General features: G+C 50.6%; 1 protein-coding gene across 3 annotated transcripts in view; it reads right to left on the reverse strand.

The window, feature by feature from the left end:
* The window catches only part of HIF3A (hypoxia inducible factor 3 subunit alpha), a 31560-nt gene that overhangs the window by 3172 nt on the left and 5240 nt on the right, over nt 1–23148 (reverse strand). Inside the window, exons 2-14 of one of the 3 annotated variants that reach the window (XM_070387474.1) lie at nt 21923–22113; nt 20357–20502; nt 18296–18380; nt 17721–17833; nt 17016–17224; nt 15365–15471; nt 15049–15196; nt 9129–9247; nt 7922–8112; nt 6758–6862; nt 4327–4598; nt 2581–2698; nt 1064–1145 (exon numbers count right to left, since the gene is read on the reverse strand). In XM_070387474.1, coding sequence (XP_070243575.1) covers nt 1064–1145; nt 2581–2698; nt 4327–4598; nt 6758–6862; nt 7922–8112; nt 9129–9247; nt 15049–15196; nt 15365–15471; nt 17016–17224; nt 17721–17833; nt 18296–18380; nt 20357–20502; nt 21923–22113 — 1886 coding nt within the window. Of the gene's footprint in view, nt 1–1063; nt 1146–2580; nt 2699–4326; nt 4599–6757; nt 6863–7921; nt 8113–9128; nt 9248–15048; nt 15197–15364; nt 15472–17015; nt 17225–17720; nt 17834–18295; nt 18381–20356; nt 20503–21922; nt 22354–23148 lie in introns of those variants that run through there. The other 2 variants (XM_070387473.1, XM_070387475.1) reach the window with 2 other exon arrangements.

The following is a 23148-nucleotide window of genomic DNA, read 5'->3' on the forward strand; positions in this document are numbered from 1 at the left end:
TTCACTTCCACGTGTGTCTCCAGCTCCTTGGGCAGCACCTGGCACTTACTGTGTGTTCAGTGAATATTTGTTACACGTATAAAGGAAAAGAATGAATCGAGGCACAGTGACCATGGCTAAAACGGAGGATGTGACGCAGAGTGTCCTCTGAGATGAGGCAGCAGTCAGACCCCACGGAGACTAGAGTCCAAGCTGAGGGTCTCCCTCTTTTTGAAGGGCACTAGGGAGCCTTGGAAGAGCTTTGAGCAGAGGAAGACCAGGGTCAGATTTGTGCTTTGGAAAGCTCCCTCTGGCTGATGCCTAGAGGTTTCAGGTGGAGCCATGGCTGTTGACAATGATGCTGGGAGCCTCACAGACACAGCAGCTTGTCCTGCTCTGCAGGGGGGCTCTGAAAACAGCATCACCGCAAGGGTGTGCTTTCTTGAGTGTTTCTTAGGAAACCAGTCTCGGCAGCATCTCTACAAGTCCTCAGAACATCTCCTTCAAGTGTGAACTCTTAAAATAGGCCCTCACAGAGGGGCTTCCCATGTGGTGCTAGTGGTTAAGAACCCGCCTGCCAAAGCAGGAGACGCATGTGGGGAAGATGCCCTGGAGGAGGAAATGGTGACCCACTCCAGTATTCTTGCCTGGGAAATCCCATGGACAAAGGAGCCTGGCAGGCTACAGTCCACGGGGTCGCAGAGTCGGACACAACTGAGCGACTGAGCACACTGCCACTCACAGAGGCGGGAAACCAAGACTCCAGAGCAGAAACTATCTCCCAGGGCCACAAGCTGGGAATGACCACGGCACAATCAGACAAGGGCTTTGGGAGACCTGGGCTCCACTTCCACCTCAGGGGGCAGCTTTGGCCAGCCCATCTCCCTCAGGGCCTCTTCTTTCCTCCCACGGTGCCCCCCAACCCCCGAGAAAGCGGGAGGGGCTGTCTGTTCCCACTAAGGTCGTGTGCAGGCACTGACAGCCCATCACCACCCTCAGGATCACCCCACCTTCTCTCAGCCATCTAAGGCACCTCTCATGGGAGACAGGGACCTAGGGCCCGTCTACCCAGGTTGCTACTCACCCAGGGGCTCATTCAGTTCCAGGAGGTGGGTGCTGGGATCCTGCCGGCTCCCTGGGGCTGGTCCTCCTGTCAGAAGGAAGCTCTAGGGGACAGAGACAAAGCCACCATCATTACCGTCATATCCAAGGAGGCAGGATGGTGCAGTGCTTAAGGGCACCGTGGGGGTCAGTGGCCACTTATCAGCTCTTTGACCTTGGGTGAGCTGCTGTCCCAGACATGCTGTGCGGCGCCTTCCAGAGCCTTGTTCTTCCCTCCTGGGCCCCAGCAGGCTGACCTGCTCCCATGGACTCCATCGAGGTGCGGCCTTGCTAGTCCTTGTTTGTCTGTTTTTGCTCCTTGTTTTCCCTTGGGTTTCAAGGTTTCAGCTCTTACAAGGCGGACCCTACTCTCTCAAGGATCCGGGCACCACCGCCTTGCCCTGTGCCTTCAGGCTAGAGGTGGTGTTGCTAATCCCAGGGTGTTGCCCACACCTTTACACACAGTCCTGTTACTAAATTCTCCTCAATACCCCATTTGAGCATGCTCTCTGTGTCCTGTCCAGACTGACTGATAGAGTTGTTTAACCTCTTGAGTGTAAATGTGAATAATAATAATTGGGGATTCCCTGGTGGTCCAGTGTGCTTTCATTGCTGAGGGCCCAGATTTAATCCCCTGTCAGGGAACTAAGATCCCACAAGCTGCCTGGCATGGCCAAAAACAAATACATAAATTTAAAGAAAAAAATTTAAATTAAGTATTACTATTCAAGAGTGGCTATAGGAACTGAATAATTTACTCATGCTAGGCATTTCATGCAGTCAGCATCTGGAACATGGTGGACACTCAAAAAGTAAGAAACTGTTGATATTATCAACCTTTATCAACCTGATATTACACCCTCATGTTCAAACAGCTCTGTTCAGACTGAGAATTCAGGCTTTTGTTTGGTTGGTTTTTAATATGACCATTTATCAATAGCCCACTAAGGAGCAGCTAAGGGCCTGATTTCATTGCATCTCATGCCAGTCCTATGGAATGTAACTGTCCCCACTCTGCAGATTAGGAGACTGAGGCTCAGAGTGGTGACATCACCCACACACCCAAGGTGTCAGAGTTACTAGGTGACAGACCTGGGATTTGAACCCAACTCAGTCTGACTCTAGTGCCTGTACTCTTAAAGCTACACTAATAATCCAAGGCCAGGACAGTGCTAGATTTGCCGGGGGGTGTGGGGGAAGCGGGGAGGAGTGGTTCCCATGAGAGGTGAGGTTTCCTACAGATATTCACCGTTGTCATTTCTCCCCTTACTCTGCTTATTTTTTTCTTCTTAGCACTTACCACCAACTTACATCTATTTGCAAAGCCCTTTCATACCGATCTGAGCCAGCAGATCAAGGTCCTACCCTTGAAGGGATGATTGACCATCCATCTGACCTTCAGCCAGCCCCTGCCCCCCTTGTTTTTCCATCTCTGAAAACAGTAGGTTTAAGCCTCTCTGGTTCTGAGGGCCAGAGAATCCCATGCAACCCCACACATACCAGGCTGAGGGGAGGCAACAGGAAGTTTTCGGGTTCTAGGCTGGGGGATCGTTTCGGGGGCCTGATGCCCAGGAGCTCCACCTTCTCTGCCTCGTCTTCTGAGCTCGGGATCAGGGCCCTGGAGGGAGACAGGCGAGAATCTCAGGGCCCAGCAAACCTGGGCAGGTGTGGGCCCCAGTGTGCACAAGGGAGGAGCGTCCACTCACTCCCCCAAACACCTGTTTATTCCTTTACTCATACACCCACCAGTCCATTCATTTGTCTGTCAGTACAACCCATTCATCTATCCAATGACCCATCACTCACCCACATACCTATACAGCCTCCATCCATCTGGCCTTCCATTCATCCACCTATCCATCCATCCACCTACTCTACTCACTAATTTTCTTCTTCTCTCATTTCACAAATCCTTGTTAGGTACCCACTGTATCCAGCGCCAGGCTGAGAGCCTTGGAAAATAATGAGATGTACCCATGAAAGCCTCGTAAGAGTAGTTACGAGACCACCCTGGAGACTAATGGGCTCATGCCTGCAACTTGGAGAGCAGAAACTTGAGTATTAATAATAGTGATCTAGGGGGTTTCCGTGGTGTCTCAGTGGTTAAGAACCCACCTGCCAATGCAGGAGACACGGGTTTGATCCCTGGTCCGGGAAGATCCCACATGCTGCAGAGCAGCTAAGCCTGTGCACCACAACTATAGAGCCTGCACTCCAGGGCTTGGGAATCGCAACGACTGGAGCCCAGATGCCTAGAGTCAGGGCTCCACAACGAGAGAGGCCACCCCGATGAGGCGACCAAGCACCTCAATGAAGAGTAGCCCCTGCTGTCTGCAACTACAGAAAAGCCCATGCAGCAATGAAGACCCAGCATAGCCAAAAATAAAATTGTTAAAGAAAAATAATCATCTAACATCTTTGAAAGGGGGACATGGATCCTCTGAAATTATACTTGAAATCGTGTGTCAGTATGTGTATGTGTCCAGTTTCTTGGGAAGAGTTCGTGGCTTTCAACAGATTCTCAGGTGTTTAGGAAACTTGGTTCTGGACAGTTTCTCTGACACCATGGCAGTGTCCTCTTCACTGTGACAAAAACTGTCACTAGGAGAAGGCAATGGCACCCCACTCCAGTACTCTTGCCTGGAAAATCCCATGGACGGAGGAGCCTGGTGGGCTGCAGTCCATGGGGTCACTAAGAGTCGGGCATGACTGAGCGACTTCACTTTCACTTTTCACTTTCATGCATTGGAGAAGAAAATGGCAAGCCACTCCAGTGTTCTTGCCTGGAGAATCCCAGGGACGGGGGAGCCTGGTGGGCTGCTGTCTATGGGGTCGCACAGAGTTGGACACGACTGAAGCGACTTAGCAGCAGCAGCAGCAGGCCAGAAATACATCCTAAAGGAGAGGTTGGCTGGTGGGATGTGGATAAACAATGAGAACAGTGGAGGGAGCTCCAGAAGGAGGGCAGAGCCCAGGCAAAGACATCAAGATTGAAACAAATGTGGCAAGTGCTGGGGACACCAAGGGCCTGGCTGGAGCAGAGGTCAGGGTAGGGGGAACGATGGGGGATGAGGCTGAAAGTGGGGGGCAGGAGAAAGATGGGGTTTTCTCTCCACCTCCCTTTTATCTACCCCAACCAGGGATTGAACCCGCGCCCTCAGCAGTGAAAGCACAGAGTCCTAACCACCGGACTGCCAGCAAGTTCCCTCTACACTGCCTTTGTATCCCTGCTCGACTGCAGCTCACCTCTTCCGAGCCCCAACCATAGGGGAGGATGCTGAGGGATCCCCTCTGGAAGGGCTGGAGCAACTCAGCCGGGGGTCACTCCCCCAGCGGGGCAGCAGGGAGGTCTCAGGGGTTGGGGGCGACATGCCGTGGAAGCTCCGAGCACGGGGCCGGGGGACAGCCCCTGGAGGTCTGTGGTAGGCCCTGGGTAGCTGCTCGCTGGAGTTGAGCTGAAAGTCATCATCCATGGAGATGTAGGGGGCCAGCATCTCCAAATCCAGAGCATCGACGTCCTGCAGAGGGCAGGAGGCAGTTAAGAGCATAAGCTTTGGCCTTGGGTGGACCTGGGCTGGAGTCCCAGCTCCACCACTTCAGAGTTATATGTCTGAGGTCAAGGTTCTGAGCCTCAGTTTCCTCATCTGTAAAATGGGCAGAAGGACTCTGTGGTAGCCAGTTGCCAAGATGGCCCCCAAGGATCCTCACCTCTTGGTATTTCGGCCCTAATTTAGTCCCCAACTACTGTGTCCAGTCAATCCTAAAAGACATCAACCCTGAATATCCACTGGAAGGACAGATGCTGAAGCTCCAACACTTTGGCCACCCGATGCAAAGAGCCGACTTATTGGAAAAGATCCTGATGCTGGGAAAGATTGAAGGCAGGAAAAGGGGGGCAACAGAGAATGAAATGGTTGGATGGCATCACCAACTCAATGGACATGAATGTGAGCAAACTCTGGGAAATAGGAAGCCTGGCGTACTGCATGAACAACATCAAAGACCTTAGAAAGACAAAAGGTGGTGTCTGGAATATCCTTAGTCTGACAAAAGGTACTCTCGAGTTTAAGGATGTACCTCGTAGGTCTTCTCAATCAAACGATAGAACTTCTATTAAACTTCAGAGCTCTGTTACTCAGCCATCTCAACAGAAGCCTGAAGTAGAGGGGTTTATCTCAGAGATTAGTGGGTATGGCTTTTGTCTAGTGGAGTGAACTCCAAAGACACTTACATGAACAGAAGCATTGGCAGCTTGGACTGAAACGGAAAGGGATGGTACAAAATGAAAAGGGACCTTTGGACCATCAAAACTCTCTAAGCAGAAAGCAGGTTACAAAAACCACTCAGCTGCAACACATGCTATCTTTTTCGGAAAAAGGAAGGATGACAGTGAATTGCCAAGAGCCCAAAGGGTGGAGCCAAGAGCCATGAGAAAAACTACTGGGAAATAGTAGGAATGAGTTCTGATCCAGGAACTTTTTTTTTTTTAGGTTTTTTTTTTTTTCAATTGAAGGATAATTGGTTTACAATATTGTGTTGGTTTCTGCCATACATCAACATGATAAGGGACTTTAGATATTTGCCCAGATGGATTTCAGAACTGCTATGGATCAGTGACCCAAGTGCTCTCCTTCCCCCCACTTTTTTGAATAGGAATATTTTGGCAGTTATTCTACACCTGTCCCATCACTGGATGTTGGGAATGTGGATGGCAGACAACTTGTCTCTTTAGTTCAGAGGCCAGCAGATTGAGAGGAACTGTATTTGAGGTGCTCAGCCACCCCCAGACCTGACTGGGGTGATGAGATTCTGGACTTAAAGTTGATGTTGTAATGGGAAGAGACTTTGGGGGGCCTTGGGAGGGGTGAGTGTACCTTGTGTGAGGGAGAGAAATGAATCATTGGGGGTCCCAAGGATCACTGCCTTCTGGCGTTCCCACTTGTTTGTGACTGCCTTCCACACTGTGCCACAGTTGGTTTGTCTGGCCAATACAATACAGCAGAAGTGATGGGACGTCACTTCTGAGATTAGGATATAAACCACCGCAACTTCTGTCTTGGGTTCACTCAGATTACTTGCCTCGGGGGAAGCCAGCGGGCGTGCTGTGAGGATGCTTAGGCAGCCTCTGTACAGGCCCACATGGTGAGGAACTGAGGCCTCCAGCCAAAGCCGTGAGGGCCTGCAGCCTGCCAGCAACCCTGTGCGTGAATTTGGAAGTGGATCCTCTAGCCCCACACGGCTGTAGCCCTGACTGAGAACTTGATTTCAACCTCATGAAAGACTCAGACAAAACCATCCAGCTAAGCTGCTTCCAGATTTTTAATTCTCAGAAACCATGTAACGTAACAAATGTTTGCTTTAAGGTACTGAGTTTTGGGGTAATGTGTTACAGAGTGATAGCCAGCTAATTCATCATGCCACTGCCACTTATCTCTCCAGACCACCAATCATCCAAGCACTTTCCATCTACCATCCATCCAACAGTCTGTCTATCCAGCAACCCATCCATCCATCCGGATACCTAAGCATTACCCATCCATCTCTCTACTATCGCCCACCTAGTGAATTCAGTGATCCATCCCTCTATTCATTAACCACTCCACCATCCCTCTCTAAAGCTTAGATATGTCACCTAGAACCCAGAGGTAAAGACCGCTCCTTCCACGCCAGCCCTTACCTGAGCGATATCTAGATCTGTCTCCACTGTCTGCAGGTCTTTCCCAGAGGCCAAGACTTTGTGTGCATTCTCCACGTCCACAAGGAGATCATCTGGGAGATCAGCCTGCGGGGACAGAGTAGAGACTCAAGGAAATCTTGGGCCTGGGAGATGTTGGCAGTAAGGCAGTTTGAACATTTGAGCTCAGGCTAGAAGTGAGGGTTAGTTGTCAGACAGCTGGGATACCAAGCGAGTCAAACAGCAAATGTGGGTTTCTGAACCTGGGTGTGCAAAAGCCTGAGTGCCTGGGTGTAGATTGACAGGGCACAATCGGAGGTTCAAAAGACCGAAGTCTGAGGCCAAGATACTCAGGCCCTGGCGGGTTATAGATCTTGGAGTCTGGGGGGAAACAATGCCGAGTCCAGTTGTCCCAAGGGTAAAGGTGAGGTCAAAGGTCACAGTCTGTTTCCCGGGTGGAGAGAAGATATTTTGGGGGGTCATGAAGGTGGGGATAAGGAAAGTCAAGACTAGATAATATGGACCCCTGAGTCAAAGGTCAGCTTTCTGGACTCTTAAGTAAAAACAGTAACCATTATGGTCTGTTGAAGTCTTTCCCAAGTGCTTGTCATGGATGATATCACTGAACCCTCGCCATAACCAATGAGGTGGCTACGTGCTACTATCCTAATTTTACAGCTGAGGAAACCGAGGCCCCACTTGTCCAGGGTAACACAGCTCTACATGGCAGAGTCAGGCTTTGAATCCAGGTTTGAGTAGTCTAAAACATCAGGCATTCTTGTCTCTGTGAGGTTAAAATTCGGAGAACCCAGGACTTCCCTAGCGGTGCAGTGGTTAAGACTCCATGCTTCCACTACAGGGGGTGCAGGTTCGATCCCTGGTCAGGGAACTAAGATCCTACTTGCTGTGTGCACAGCAAGCCACAAAATTCAGATGTTTAGTCACAAGCAATGAGGGGTTACCCCTGCCAGTACCAAACATCCTACATTTTGATCCAGATAAAAGTTGAAAGAATCTGGACTCTAGATCTTGAAGGAACCCCAACTCCATCTCATCCCCAACCTTTCCACTCCACAGAGGGAGAAACTGATGCCCAGAGAAAAGCAGGGTTCAAGCCAAAGACCCAAAAGCCTGGATCCTGAGGGCTGAAGTGGAGGGAATGCTTACCGGAAGAGGACTCTGGGGGCACCGTGTGGCTGGGGGTGCACTAGGGGTAGCGGCTACTGAAGTCCCGTCCAGGATTGGTGCCAGGAGGCGACGGAGGTCAGGGCTACAGAACCTACGAGGGTCAGCGGCCAGGGCGGCCTCACTCAGGGCAGGGGGGTGCAGGAAAGCCAGGATCCGGGGACCAGAGGTGTCTGCAGAACACAAGATGCGTAGGACACAGGAGGGTCACTCAGGGCTGAGGGCAGAGCCCTCTGCCCACCTCAGGGAGCAGAGCTGATGATGTAATCAGTATGGACCCCATTCACAGCGTTGGGAGCTGAGTGCTGGAGAAGATATGCTGGGCCCGGTGCCATCCCTTCAGTGGCCCTGAAGGGTCCTAGGGGAGGGGCCCACACGGAGCTGGGGCACACAGTAGATAGGTACAGTAGCAACTGCCCAGTGGTGGGGACGTGTTTTAATATTTCAGATTGACACAGCTGGATGGGGGCACAAAACTAACCTGATTCTCCAGTAGCACAGAACAGCCTTTGGCCATCTGGCTCTGGTGGAGGGAGGGTGAGTGGGCATGTTGGGGGAGGAACCTGGCCTAAGACCCTCAGGGAGGTTCTAAGGACCCTGGAGGTCAAGATGTGGTCCCGAGCCAGTTCTAAGTCAGAAACGGAAAGGATGTGGGTGACCTCATACCACACCCAGGAGCATGGGTTGCTAGCAACCCTTTGCAGATGGTGAAGCCCTAAAGAACAGGCAGGGAGGGAAACTCATTTATCCAGGATTGGAGGGGGAGGGCCATTAACCAGGAGAGAAGGAAGAGGTAAAAAGAAGCCAGATGTGGAAGGGTCTAGACTATTGGAAGCCAATGTATAGTGAAGTGGGAGCAGGGAACAAATTGAAAGTGGGGACAGTTGGGAATCACAGCAGGATTCAGAGCACAGGACAACAAGACTGAAGCAATACAGAAGAGAGAGGGCAGAAGAGAGAAGAGCATTCTGGGCAAAGGAAGCTGCACGTGCAAAGGCCCTGAGGCAGGAAAGAGTCTATTATGTTCCCAGAGCGCTAAGGAAGCTGGTGTGGATAAGAGAGTGAGTGAGAAGGGGAAGGAGGCAGGAGGCAGGTCACACGGGGCCAAGTGGGTCAGATGAAGGGACTTGGGCTTTCTCCAGAGCGTCCTGGGGACACAACCCCACCCAGCCCCAGCCTAGCCCCATACCAAGTCTGTCCCCAGGATTAGGGGCATCCTTCTGAGAGGGGCTGCCCCGCTGAACATGTCTGCGAGAGTGTCGCTCCGTTTGCTCCAGGGACAGCACCACTTCGGTCTCTTCCACTCGGCTGGGGTACAGGGCAGAAAGGGGAGTGGGAGTCAGGGAGGGTGCCTGGCCCCACCCCTAGGCAGTCCCTTCCTAGTGATGTCCTGTTACAGGAGGCCATCTCGTCCAGGGGTGGCAGGGCATTGTACAGAAAATAATTTGCCATGCTGACTTGTTTTAAAGATTTAAATTTTGTTGACTGCTTTTTTTATTATATTAAGAAGAGCATTGAAAAGAAAGTTAAGGGTGTCTTCCCAAATTCCCCCTGTGGAAGGAAAGGCAGGAAAAAAAGAGTTGGCATTTAGCACAGCCTGGGAAGAGAGAGAAGAGAGACTGGCCATGAGGGGCAGAGAACAGGGAGACTGAAAGGCATGAGAACTAAATATTCTCTTTATAGACATTTACTTATAAACGCATTCTTATAAATGTATTGATAAAGACTATATATGTACCATATTCTTATGTTACCAAATATGAAGAATTTATAGGGATATATTTTTATGAATAAGATTTTATTTAGGAAGCTTCTATTCATAGACATTTGCCACATTCAAAGGAACGAATTTATAAATATATGCTTCTGTCCCTTGTGTCTTCCTGCCGCCCCCTCCCTCCCCAGTCTCTAGCTGCAGAAGCAATCCAAATGTTCCCTCTGCAAACTGGCTTCTGGATAATGGGGCCTGGGGTGGAGGACCAGACCCTCATTTGGATCTCATTTGCAAAACACTCTCCAGGATGAAGTGTGGGTGGTCCTTCCACCAGCTCTTCCAGAAGCTAGGACCCTGCCCCATCCTCACCCACCCCTTCTGGGCTGGAAACATCCCAACTGAGGCTGGATCCAAAGCTGCCCCACCCCTCTAGAAAAACAGAGGCTCATACAGTCACGTGTACATGCACTCCGTACTCACAGGCACAAACGGGAACCCTCATATACCCCCAGGTGTATTCCTGGTCAGGTGGGCACACAAACTCTCTACAATGGGGCTAACACATGTGCCTACATGCCACATGGAATGCACATATTCATTCCTTCCAGACCTTTCCTTGTTCATGCTCAGTCGCTCAGTCATGTCCAACTCTTTGTGATCCCATGGGCTGGAGCCCACCAGGTTCCTCTGTCCATGGGATTTCCCAGGCAAGAATACTGGAGTGGGTTGCCATTTCCTACTCCAGGGGCTCTTTCCAATCCAGGGACTGGACCCACGTCTCTTATACCTCTTGCATTGGCAGGTGGATTCTCTACCACTGTGCCACCTCAGAAGCCCTTTCCTAGACAACCAGAAATACTTAGTGGTTAAGAGCAAGAGCTCTGCAGCCAGCAGCCTGGGATTCAGATTCCAACTCTGCCACGTACAAGCTGTGTGACCTTGAGCCTATGGCTGAACCTCTTTGGGTCTCATTTTCCTCTTCTGTAAAGTGGGGATAATAATAATACCTCCTCCCCAGGTTGTTATGAGTCCTAAATAAGTTGGTATATGTCAAATGCATAGAACTGTGGCACAGGATGAGCTCTATATATTTGCCATCATTGTTTACTGAACAATTACTATGTGCCAGGCACTGGAGTTTCAACAGTGAACAAGACAGACAAGACTTCCGGCTCTCATGGTGGGAAATGCTAATAGGAAAAGACAGACCTTAAGTAAAAGACATTATTTGTTGGTAAATGTATCTACGTTGTTGTTGTTTGGTTGCTAAGTCACATCTGACTCTTGGTGACCCCATGGACTGACTGTAGCTTGCTAGCCTCCTCTGTCCATAGGATTTCCAGGCAAGAATACTGGAGAAGGTTGCCATTTCCTTCTCCAGGGGATTTTCCCGATCCAGGGATTAAACCTCCATGTCCTGCATTGGCAAGCGGATTCTTTACCACTGAGTCACCAGGGAAGCCCTATCTATGTAATTACAAAATGCATTATGCACCTTTCCAGTAAACAAAGCACTTGAAACATGGCTGGTTGGAACTGAGATGTATCGTCGTGTAAACGGCTTCCCCAGTGGCTCAGCGGTAAAGAATCTGCATACAATGCAATCCTTGGGTTGGGAAGATTCCCTGGACAAGGAAATGGCAACCCACTCCAGTCTTCTTGCCTGGAGAATGCCATGGACAGAAGAACCTGGCAGGCTACAGTCCATGGGATGGCAAAGAGTTGGACATGACTGAAGTGACTGAGCATGCAGAGCAGGTCAGTGTAAAACACACCCCAGTGTAAAACACACCTGATGGTCTAGCGGCTAGGAATCCATATTCCCAATGCAGGGAGCCTGAGTTCAATCCCTGGTAAGGGGACTAGATCCCACATACTGCAACTAAAGATCCCACATGCCCCAGCGAAGATCAAAGAGCTCTCATGCCACCTGGGAGCAGCCAAATAAATAAATAAAATACTAAAAATAATAAAATAGAATACACACTAGATTGAAAAATTGAGTATGAAAAAAAGAATCTAAAAGTCTCAATAATTTTTAGGGGACTTCCCTGATAGGCCAGTGGTTAAGACTCCAAGCTTCCAGAGCTTTTGCTGCAGGGGGCTCGGGTTTGATCCCTGATGCAAGAACTAAGATCCCACATCCCATTCAGCGTGGCCAAGAAATCTTTACAACTTCTTAAATAATAATTTTTAATACCAATTACATGTTGAAATGATATTTTTGTATGCATTAGAATATGTACACATGTACCTATAACATAATGTGCAATAATTTAATAGTCTATTATTAATTACATTAATCCATATAGTCAAAGCTATGGTTTTTCCAGTCATGTATGGATGTGATAGTTGGACCATAAAGAAGGCTAAGTGCCAAAGAACTGATGCTTTTGAACTGTGGTGTTGTAGAAGACTGTTGAGTGTCCCTTGGACAGCAAGATCAAACCAGTCAGTCCTAAAGGAAATCAACCCTGAATATTCCTTGGAAGGACTGATGCTGAAGCTGAAGCTCCAATACTTTGGACACCTGATGTGAAGAGCCGACTCACTGGAAAAGACCCTGATGTTGGGAAAGACTGAGGACAAAAGGAGAAGGGTCCTCCAGACCTGTTTGGGTCAAAACTCAGCTAACTGTGTGACATCGGGCAAAGGACTTCCTCTCTCTGGTCTTCAGTTTTCCCTCCTCCAAAATAGGGATGGAGGAACTTCCTTGGTGGTCCAGTAGTTAAGAATCTGCTTTCCAATGTAGAGGATACAGGTTCAATCCCTAGTCAGGGAACTAAGATCCCCCATGCCTCAGGGCAACTAAGCCCACACTGCCACAACTAGAGAGCCTGCTTGCAGCAAACGACCGAGCCCACGCGCTCTGGAGCCCATCCGCCACAACTAGAGAGAAACTCACACACCGAAACGAAGACCCTGCATGTGAACTAAGATCTGATGCAGCCAAAAATAAATAAATGATCTGTTAAAATGGGGATCGAAATAACGGCTATACCTCATAGGCTTCTTGTGAGCACAAAGCCCACGGTGTAGAATGCTGTAAGTGCCCCGTGCAAGTGAGTTTTATTTTTATGGAGCAGGTGCTGCTGGCAATGGAAGGAGGCTCAGGTATGGAAGAGGGGGGATGGAGTATACACAGTGTCAGCACTCAAGCAGGCACAGAGACCCATGCAGCTGCACGCCACTCAATATTCATACTCAATGCTTCCCATCTCACAGTTAACCCCCTTTCAAATCAGAATCTTTGAATAACGTGTAGCCTTGAGAAGAATCAGAGCAAAGGAGAGGGGACCTCACTGTTACTGAGTAATCTCCTATTCATGCTTCATCCATTTTCTGCCAGTAAAACTGAACTCCCCAGGCCTGCTCTTTGCTTAAAGGGTAAAAGATCGAAATTCCAGGGCCTGGCCATCCAAAGGCAAGTCTTCATAATGAATAAAAGGAGCTTCCAGAAGAGATAGGAGGGCAGGTCCCCTCTCCTTTGCTCTGATTCTTCTCAAGGATACAAGTTATTCAAAGATTCTGATTTGAAAGGAGGTTGATGGGAGAGCATTTCGAAGACGACCAGGCTTGTTTTCCTGTGTATGAAGACTTGCATAAATATTCCTGTTACCAACCTCTGTTTTCTAATACAATCTCTTCTTGATCAAAAAGATCCTGGGAGGGACTTCCCTGGTGGTCCAGGGGCTAAGACTCCATGCTCCCCATGCAGGGGGCCCCGGTTTGACCCTGGTCGGGGAACTAGATCCTGCATGCTGCAACTAAGAGTTCGTATGCCACAACTAAGATTTGGCTCAGCCAAGTAAACAAAACAAAACAAAAGACCCAAGGAAACTCCTATGGTTTTAGAAATGAATGCCATGTCCTGGGAGACAGACTTCAAAGAAAAGCTGTAATTCTCTGTCTTGGGTGATAATTAGCTGCCCTTGTCACAAGTTGTCATGGTGAAAAACTTCTAAGATGCATGATGGAAGGGGGGAGGAGCCTATGCTTTACCACTGCACGCTCATTAGAATGGTTCCGATGAAGACAGAGGAAATCAACCCTGAATATTCACTGGAAGGATTAATGCTGAAGCTCTAATACTCTGGCCACCTGATGCGAAGAGCTGACTCACTGGAAAAGACCCTGATGTTGGGAAAGATTGAAGGCAAAAGGAGAAGGGGGTGGCAGAAAGTGAGATGGTTAGACAGCATCACCAAATCAATGGACATGAATCCGAGCAAACTCCGGGAAATAGTGAAGGATGGGGGAGCCTGGCTTGCTGCAATCCACATGGTTTCGAAGTGGGACACAGCGACTGAACAACAACAATGAAAACAAAGACGATATAAAATAAAATGCTGGCAAGGACGTGGAGGAACTAGAACCCTCACACAATGCTGATGGGAATACAAAAGGGCACAGCCACCTTAGAGAGCAGTTTGGCAATTTCTTCTGAAGTTAAGCATACACCGACCATACGGCCCATCCATTCCATTCCGAGCTGTTGATCCAAGAGGAATGAAAACATGACCTCACAATATCATGGATGAGAATGTTTCCTTTTCTTGTAATCACCCCAAATAGTCAACAGTTCAAATGTCCTCCAACTGAGGAATGCATAAACCGCGGTCCATACATATTCATAGCATAGATTACCTAGCATCAAAAAGGAACTGATGGATACACACCACAACATAAACTTAAAATCTATTAGGCTAAGTGAAAGAAACCAGGCTCAAAGACTACATACTATAGAATTTAGTGTACATGACATTCTAGAAAAGGCAAAATTCTAGGGTCAGAGATTAGATCACTGGTGGACAGAGACCATTAGGGGGTGGGCTGAGGTTCACTATATAAGAATTTTGGAGGGTGATGAAACTACTCTATAGCTTTTTTTTTTTTTTTTTGACCTTGCTGTGAAACTTGTGGGACCTTAGTTCCCCAACCAGGTATTGAACCCTGGCCCCAGCAGTGAAAGTCAAGAAAGAAGCCAAGTCCTCACCATTGGGCTGCCAGGAAATTCCCTACTCTATAGCCTGACTGTGGTTGGGGTTACACAATTCTGTGCATTTGTAAAAACTCACAGAACCACATACAAAAAAAGAGTGAATCTTCTCATGTAAATTACATGTCAATTTTTTAAAAGGCCCTACAATTCAGCTGTCTTATTATAACTTGAAAATAGTCTTTTTCATTTAAATTACCAGCACACACTCATATATTTGTGTCTACATGAAGATGCCTGTGTGTGATCAGTCACACGTGTTCTCCATACATGTGCACACTTCCTCTCACATGTGTGCACCGTGCACATGCACACTTGAACATATACACACATACCTGTTCATACATATGCAGACCAGACCCATGCACACAGACATCCCACCTCCTTCCCGCTTACCTGATCAGGAAGTGGACGCAGACGATACTCTCAGATTGGGGACCCCGGCCCCCTGACACCACTGTGGCCTGGGTCTGGGTCCACAGGTAGCCACCACTCCGGGCCAGGAAGCGGTACTGCCCCGTTACTGCCTGGCCCTTGCTCAGCACTGGGGAGGGGCATGGGGAGGGGTTAGGGAAACTGAGGAGAGAAGGCAGTGGGGGCGGGGCATGGGGTATGAAGGGTCAGGGAAGAGAATGTTCCCTGGGGCTTGGGGAGAGCGGAGCTGGTGTTGGCTGGCGCCAAGCAGCACCGGAAATGGAACCTGAACACATACACGTATGGATGCTCTGGCCGACTGCATCCGAGTCCAGCGCGTGGATGTACTCGTAGGCAGAACAGCCAATCAGGTCGTCGGGGCTGTAGCCGGCAACCTCCGCGATCCTGAGGTGGGTGCAGTGGAGCCTAGGTCAGTTCAACTGGCTGAGGTGGAGGGTGGGTGAAAGGAAGGAGAGTGGGGACACGGGGCTGAAGCCAGCAAGACAGAGAGACAGGCTTGTAACAGAGACAAAGGGAGAGCAAGGAATAGGGAAAGGAGCGTGGCAGCCTGAATAATGGCCCCTGAAGATGTCTCCGTCCTAATTCCCCGAACCTGTGAACACACTACCTTCTACGGCAAAAGGGATTTTGTAGATGTGATGAAGTTAACGATCTTGAGATGGAGAGATGATCCTGGATCCCCTGGGTGGGCCCAGTGTAATCACGGGAGTCCTTACAAGATGGGGGAGCACACGGTCAGAGTGAGAACAGAAGATGCGATGATGGAGGCGGAGGTGGAAGTGATGTGCTTTGAGGTGGAGCGAGGGACCACGAGCCAAGGGATGTATGGGGCCCCCAGAAGCTTCTATGGCAAGGAAACGGATTCTTCCCTGGAGCCTCTGGAAAGAACACAGTCCTTGATTTTCATTTCGTAAGACTCATCTCAGACGTCACCTCCAGAACTCTGAGATAGAGAATATGCGTTGTTCTGAGCCACTAGGTATGTGGTAACAGGATACAGCAGCCTTAGGAAATTAACAGCTGAGGAGCGTGCGTGTGTGCTCAGGCGCTCCAGTTCTGTCCGACTGTTTGCAATCCTATTGGCTGTAGCCCGCCAGGCTCCTCTGTTCATGGGATTTTTCAGGCAAGAATACTGGAGTGAGTTGCCATGCCCTCCTCCAGGGGATCTTCCTGACCCAAGGATCAAACCCGCAGCCCTGCATTGCAGGTGGATTCTCTACCCACTGAGCCACCTGTAAAGCCCGAATAGGGGAGGAGGGAGAAGGTAAAAATGGGAATAGCAATGAAAAGAAAGACAAAAAAAGAATGTGAAAGAAATAGGAGAGGGGTAGAGAAAGGAAGAAAGAACATCACTAAAAGAAAAATAAGAACGAATAGAAATAAAAAGTAATCATGACAATTATTTTTTAAAAATAGGCACATCTAGGCTACTCTGCACCAGGCAACTCACTGAGTGATCAGAACACCTGTTCTAAGTAGGCTGTGTTCTCACTTCACAGGACGGATGAGGAAAGTGGGGTACAGAGAGGTGAGGTCCTTTGGCCAAGGATGCACAACCAGCATTTAACTCGAACAGTCTGAACTCAGATAAGAAGACCCACATATAGGGAACTTCCTTGGCATGTCCAGAAGTTAAGACTCCGCATTTCCAATGTAGGGGGTCAAGTTCAATCCCTGGTCGAGGAACTAAGATCCCCCATGATCAGAGGCATGGCTAAAAAAAAAAAAAAAAAAAAAAAGACCCACAGACAATTCAAAGACAGGCAGACATATCAAGACAGAGATATGGAGTCAGAGAGCCAGAAACAGACCAGAGAGAGAAACTGGGGGTGGTGGGTAGGAGAGGAGACAGTGAGTGAACTTGGGCAGAAAGGAAGAGCAGGAGCCGGGCTTGGCAGGTGGTCGGTGGGCCCCTGACTCCTGCCCACCTCTCATCACAGTAGGTGAACTTCATGTCCAGGCTGTGGCGGCTGAGGAAGGCCCCTCGGCCCAACGGGGGCTCCAGGCTGCCAGGGTGGGGGATGGCTTCACAGATTAGCACCAGGCATTGCAGAGGGGGCTCCAAGTTGGGACTCCCAGCTGGGGAAGTCTGTGCCGGGGGCTTGTAGACCCTCATGTGTCCAGAACAGTGTAGTACCTGGTGGGGGTAGTTGGGGGCGAGAGGGTGATGTACCTGGGCCTGGGGCTACCCAAGGTGCTGAGAGGTATGTTCCTGTGGGCCCCTCCCCTAGGTAACTGAAAAAAGAAAGCCCTGAGGATTTCAGAGCCCCAGCTCAGAGAGCTCTGAGGACCCCAACCCCATAGAGACCCCAACCTAAGAAGGTTCTGACAGTCTCCAGATTCTAAGACACAGGGAGCTTTGAGGACCCGATTTTCCTACCCCATGGAGACTCCAGACTCAGGACGCTGAGAACTCCCAGTACCAGGCCCACAGAGATCCAGACTAAGGAAGGATACAAGGACCGCCCGATCCCCAACCTCGTAAGTACCCAGAGGATGTCCAAGACCCAACCTGAGAAAGCCCCACTGGATCCTGGGCCCAGGAGATTCCCGGACTCCAACCCGATGTGGGAACTTAAGGGCTCAGGTCCAGCCCCGGCGGGCCCCTCCCTTCCAGGCCAGGTCCTGCCCACCTTCCAGGTGGCCGCCTTGAGATTGAGGGTGCGCCCACGGCTGCTGAGGGTGCTCTTCATGCGCAAGGAGAAGCACCGCTCCGTGGGGGCCTCCGGCTTCTTTTTGGACAGGCCTGAGGAGGGCCGCGGGGTCGGGGGCAGGGGCAGGGGTAGGGGGAGAAGGGGAAGGGAAGGGGCGGGGAGGGAGGAGCTGGTCATCGGGTAGCTCAGGACAGGGCCCAGGTCCCTCCAGCACCCCGGTTACTAAACTCTTCCCAGCCTCATCCTCAAAATCTAGACCTGAAACCAGAGAGGGTCTCCCAGGGGTATGTTACGCTCTTTAAGACCCGCCCTCCCAGAGCGGGGTGAGTCCCTGCATTCCCCCAGGGCAGGGCCACAGCGTCCTTCTTTTCCCATCTTTTTTTCTCAGTGGACAGGGAAGCTTGGCGTGCCGCAGTCCATGGGGTCACAAAGAGTCGGACACGACTGAGCGACAGAACTGAACTGAACTGATTCCAGAGGGGAGAGGATATGCTGAGGGCAGGATGGAGCCTCAGTTTCTGTAATTTAAGGGCAGAGACCTCCAGGGAACTCACTCTGCCGGGGGGTCAGGGCATCTTGAAGCTCCTCTTGGTCACAGGGATGGATAAAATCAAAGATATTGTGTCCGATCAGCTCCAGCTGGGAGGGAGGGAAGCAGAGGGTTGCCTTGGAGGAAAAGCATTTTTACAAGGGCCTCTGACCCATCTCACCCTTCCCATCCTCATCACCCTGCCCCAATTCATGAACCCGGATTATTTTCCTAGTCTCCTTATTCATTCATTCATTCATTCATTTCTTCAGCATGCCAGGCCTTCTTCTAGATGGTGTGGGCACGGAAGTAACTACAAAGACAAAACCCCTAACTCTCAGAGCTTACTGGGTAGTGGGGCACACGCTCAGTCACTTTAGTCATGTCTGACTTTGCGACCCCATGGACTGTAGCCCGCCAGGCTCCTCTGTCCATGGGATTTTCCAGGCAAGAATACAGGAGTGGATTGCCATTTCTTTCTCCTGGGGATCTTCCCAAACCAGGGATCAAACCTGAGTCTCCCAGACTGCAGGTAGGTTCTTCAGCGTCTGAGCCATATAAAACAATATACTAACTGATACAAAGAGAACTAAAGCAGGGTTGTGCTGTGTTGTGCTTGGCCCCTCAGTTGCGTCCAACTCTTTGCAACCCTATGGACTGTAACCCGCCAGGCTCCTCTGTCCGTGGGGATTTTCCAGGCAAGAATCCTGGAGTGGGTGCCATGCCCTCCTCCAGGGGATCTTCCCGACCCAGGGATCGAACCCAGGTCTCCTGCATTGCAGGCAGATTCTTTACCAGCTGAGCTACTAGGGAAGCCCTTATGATGAAATGATGGAACATTATCTTAGAGGTAGTGGTCAGAGCTAAAGCTGAACAGGGGAGTGATGAGATCTTGGAGTTCTGGCTCTGCCATTTCCTAGCTCTGGGACCTTGGAACATTCACCTCTCTGAACTCAAGAGCTCAAACTAACAGAAGTTTGCATCAAGAATGGGATGGGGACTTTCCTTGTGATCCAGTGATTAAGAATCTGCCTTGCAAGGCATGGGATGTGGGTTCGATCCCTGGTTGGGGAACTAAGATCCCACATGCTGAGGAGTAACTAAGACTGAGAGCCACACCTACTGAGCCAGGAAGGCCACAACCAGAGAGTCCATGTGCCACAACGAAGGATCCCTCATGATGCAACTAAGACCTGATGCAGATAAATAAATTTTCTTTTTTAAAGAGTGGGATAACAAGGCAGGGGAAAGGAATAGATGCCAACTGTGGAGCTCATCTGACATGACTGACGTGACTTAGCAGCAGCAGCAGTGCACTCATCTATGTGATATAAGAAAAAAAACAGCAGCCGTCTCCTGGGACTGGGTGTAAGATGAGCTGAAATTAGTTCTACTCCCTAAGCCTCTTGGCTCCCCATCCCCGGGCCCCTCATCCTACTCCTCTTCTCCCATTTGGGACCCCACATCCACCATTTTATGGAGTTTCCAGCCTCTAGGTTCACTCTCTCCAATTCTATCTCTGTGCAGTAGCTAGAGGGATCTTTCTAAAATGAAAATCTGATTGCACCTTTATGACACAATCTCTCCGCTGCTTAAAATCCTTCCATGACTCCCCAGTGCCCTGGAGACAAACCTATTTCAGTCCTAAATTTTGACCTCTAGCCTTTCTGTCACTTTCTCTCCCTGCACTCTGCACCTAACTCGGAGAAATGTCCCCAAAGGTTCTGCTTTTATCTCACATCTGTGTCTTGGCATATTGTTTCCTTGGCCATGTACATTCCTAGCTTTTGGTGGTCCCAACCATTCACCATACCCTTTGACTGGGTAAGTCCTTCAGGTTTTAGCTCAGATGTCTTTTCCAGGAAGCCCTTGATTCCCTCCCAGTCTGGGTCAGGTACCAGCGTCCACCCCAGGCTTGTACAGCCCCTTTAGCTGCCCCACCCCAGCCCTACCCATTCCAAATTTTCCTGTCTGGTGACATATTTGCCTCCCCTTTGCACTGTGGGCCTTGTAAAAGCAGGGCTAAGGTGGTTCTGGTGCCATCCGTATCCCAGCATTGCCTGCACAAAGTAGGAGTCCCTCTTACCTGACTGAGGCCCAGGTGTTTGCTGACATTTTCTGACAGGTAAGCCATGTCTCCCTCGGCGGTGAGCACCATAACAAAGCCCTCCAGGGCCTTCAGGTAGCAGGCATCCAGCGGTTCGCCCCCTGCTCCCACCTGGTTCCACTCCCCTGGTGTCCGGGCCAGGATGGATGGGGTGTGTCCAGTCAGCCGTGAGCCCGCCCTGGCTAGCCTCCCTCTGCTTTCCTTCACTCAGAGGGACTTACAGGTACCCCCAGGTGAGTGGGGCACATCCCAGTGACTTGGAGTCCCAAGGAAGAGGGAAGGACCAAGGAGGGCTGGAATTCTAAGAGAACAAGGCCTCCCAGGGGTACAGAATTCTAGGAAGGCAGGGGTCTCCCAGGGGGATAGAACTCTTGTTGTTTAGTCAATAAGTAGTGTCCTATGACTCTTTTGGGACTTTAGTCTGCCAGACTCCTCTGTCCATGGGATTTCCCAGGCAAGAATACTGGAGTGGGCTGCCATTTCCTTCTCCAGGGGATCTTCTAAACCCAGGGATCGAACCTGAGTCTCTGGCATTGCAGGCAGATTCTTTACCACTGAGCCATCTGCGAAGCCCCTAATAGAACCCTGAGGAGGGCAGAATCCTAACGGGATGAAATTCCCAGGGGTCAAAATTCCAAGGGGCCAAGGTATAAGGGGAGTCAGAATTCCAAGGGGGCCAAGCTTGCCAAGGGTTCAGAATTCTTGGGCAGGACCTTCCTGATGGGCAGAATTCTAAAGAAGCAGGGACTCCCAAGCGACAGAATTCTAAGGAGGACAGAATACAAGACAGGAAAGTCTAAGGGGCAGAGTCTCCAGAGGATGACTCCACTTTCCCCATAATAAAATCTTTGCAGGGTCCTGGGATTCCAAGGGGTGTGTGTGTGAGAAAGAGAGAGAGAGAAAGCCTCCCGCTGACTTTTAGTTTAACAGGGTGGGAATTCAAGGGGACAAACAATATAACTAGTGAGTCTAGCTGAGATCTCCCAGGGGACCAAATCCTAAGGGTCCAGGTGCCTTAGGGAGTTTAGTGAAACAGTGAAACGAAAGTGGTAGCCGCTCAGTCCTCTCTGACTCTTCGTGACCGCATGGATTGTAACCCGTCAGGCTCCTCTGTCCATGGAACTCTCCAGGCAAGAATACTGGAGTGGGTAGCCATTCCCTTTTCCAGGGGAATCTTCCGACCCAGGTGTGGAACCGGGTCTCTTGCATTGCAGGCGGATTCTTCAGGTCTGAGCCTTCTCTATTTCTTAGAGTTCTAACTCTAAGGAGGCGGAGCTATGCAAGGGAGCATTCCAAAGGGCGGGGCCTAACAAATAACAGACTTCGAAGAGGACGGGGATTCCTAGGACTGGATTCCGATTGGCCAGAACTCGAGGGGGCGGGGCCTCTCCGGGGACTTGGATTCCAGAGGGGCGGGGCTCCGCCGGGAAGCCATCTGGGGGCGGGGCCTTGTCGGGACGCGGCTTCCCGGAGGGGTCTCCTCAGGAGGTACCTTTCCGAGGGCGGGGCCTTGCCCAGGTGGGAATTCCCGGGGACGGGGCTCACCTGCGGTGCAGAGGCGGTGCATGCGCAGGTAGCTGATGGTGAGGCGCATGATGGAGGCCTTGTCCAGGTGGGCGCTGACCCCGCGCGCGAAGGGCAGCGTGTGCGCCAGCTGGTACAGCACCTCGGTCTCCTGGCTGCGCCGGCTGCGGGCCGCATCCCGGGACTTCTCCTTGCGCAGCTCGGTGCTCGACCTGCGGGCATGGCCTGCGTTCACTGGAGGCGCTCCGGGAAGGGAAAGAGTTGGATGCGGCAAACACGTGGGGTGCTGCCACATGGGTCTCGGAGAAGTCAGAACCGCGACTGTGCAGGCCTCGCTGTGTGGCCCGGGCGAGTTCCTGGAGCTCTCTGGGTGGTTTATACTATCGAGTCGCTCCTAGCCTCGGGTTTTATTGTCCGTGCGCCAGCCCATGCTGCCCTCCGGTGCCTCACTCCTCTCCAAGCCGTGCCCAGGGCCGCCCTGTCCCCTCCCTGACTTATCTGCTGATTATTCCCCGGGCTTGGGGCGACTGGGTAACAGGGAGGCCTCCTGCTGGGAGGAGGCTGGCAGCGATGGCCAGTAACAAGGGGAGGGAGGGTACAAGAAGATGCCTGCAGCCCCCTCCAGGCCCTCTGCCCTACAACCTCCCTGAACCCCGTCTCCTGCCCTTTTCCCTCCTCGGCTGAGCTGAGTTCTCAGAATCTTGGAGTACAGATCTCAAAGTCCAACGACCCATTTCCCCGGGCCCTGCCAGAGAGACACAGCAAACCATCCCTAGGGTCCTGGGGGGTTCTGTTCAGCCAATGGCTAACCACTTACCCCTGCCCTTTAATCCATTTCAAATGCTTGAATTCTGCGTGTGGGGTTGGAAGTAGAAAGTTATCGTGTTTTTTTGTTTGTTTGTTTGATTGTTTTCAGAAATATCTGCCACGTATCCAGCTTTTACTATTATGTCAGACCCTGTGCCATGTGTGTAAATTAACCCATGTAGCTCAGACATCCCTAGGAGGAAGACAATATCATTATCCCCATTGAACTTATGAAACCCAGGCACAGAGAGGTGCAGTGCTTGCCCACAAGGAGTGAAGCTAAGGTTTGAACACTGGTCTGCCTGAATTCTTCAGTTTCCTCTGTTCTATGTACGTGCCGAGTTGCTTCAGTCGTGTCCAACTCTTTGCAATCCTATGGACTGTAGCCCGCCAGGCTCCTCTGTCCATGGGATTCTCCAGGCAAGAATACTGGAGTAGTT

The sequence above is a fragment of the Bos mutus genome, chromosome 18 (assembly GCF_027580195.1).
Source record: "Bos mutus isolate GX-2022 chromosome 18, NWIPB_WYAK_1.1, whole genome shotgun sequence".
In the NCBI taxonomy this organism is placed as follows: Eukaryota; Metazoa; Chordata; class Mammalia; order Artiodactyla; family Bovidae; genus Bos; species Bos mutus.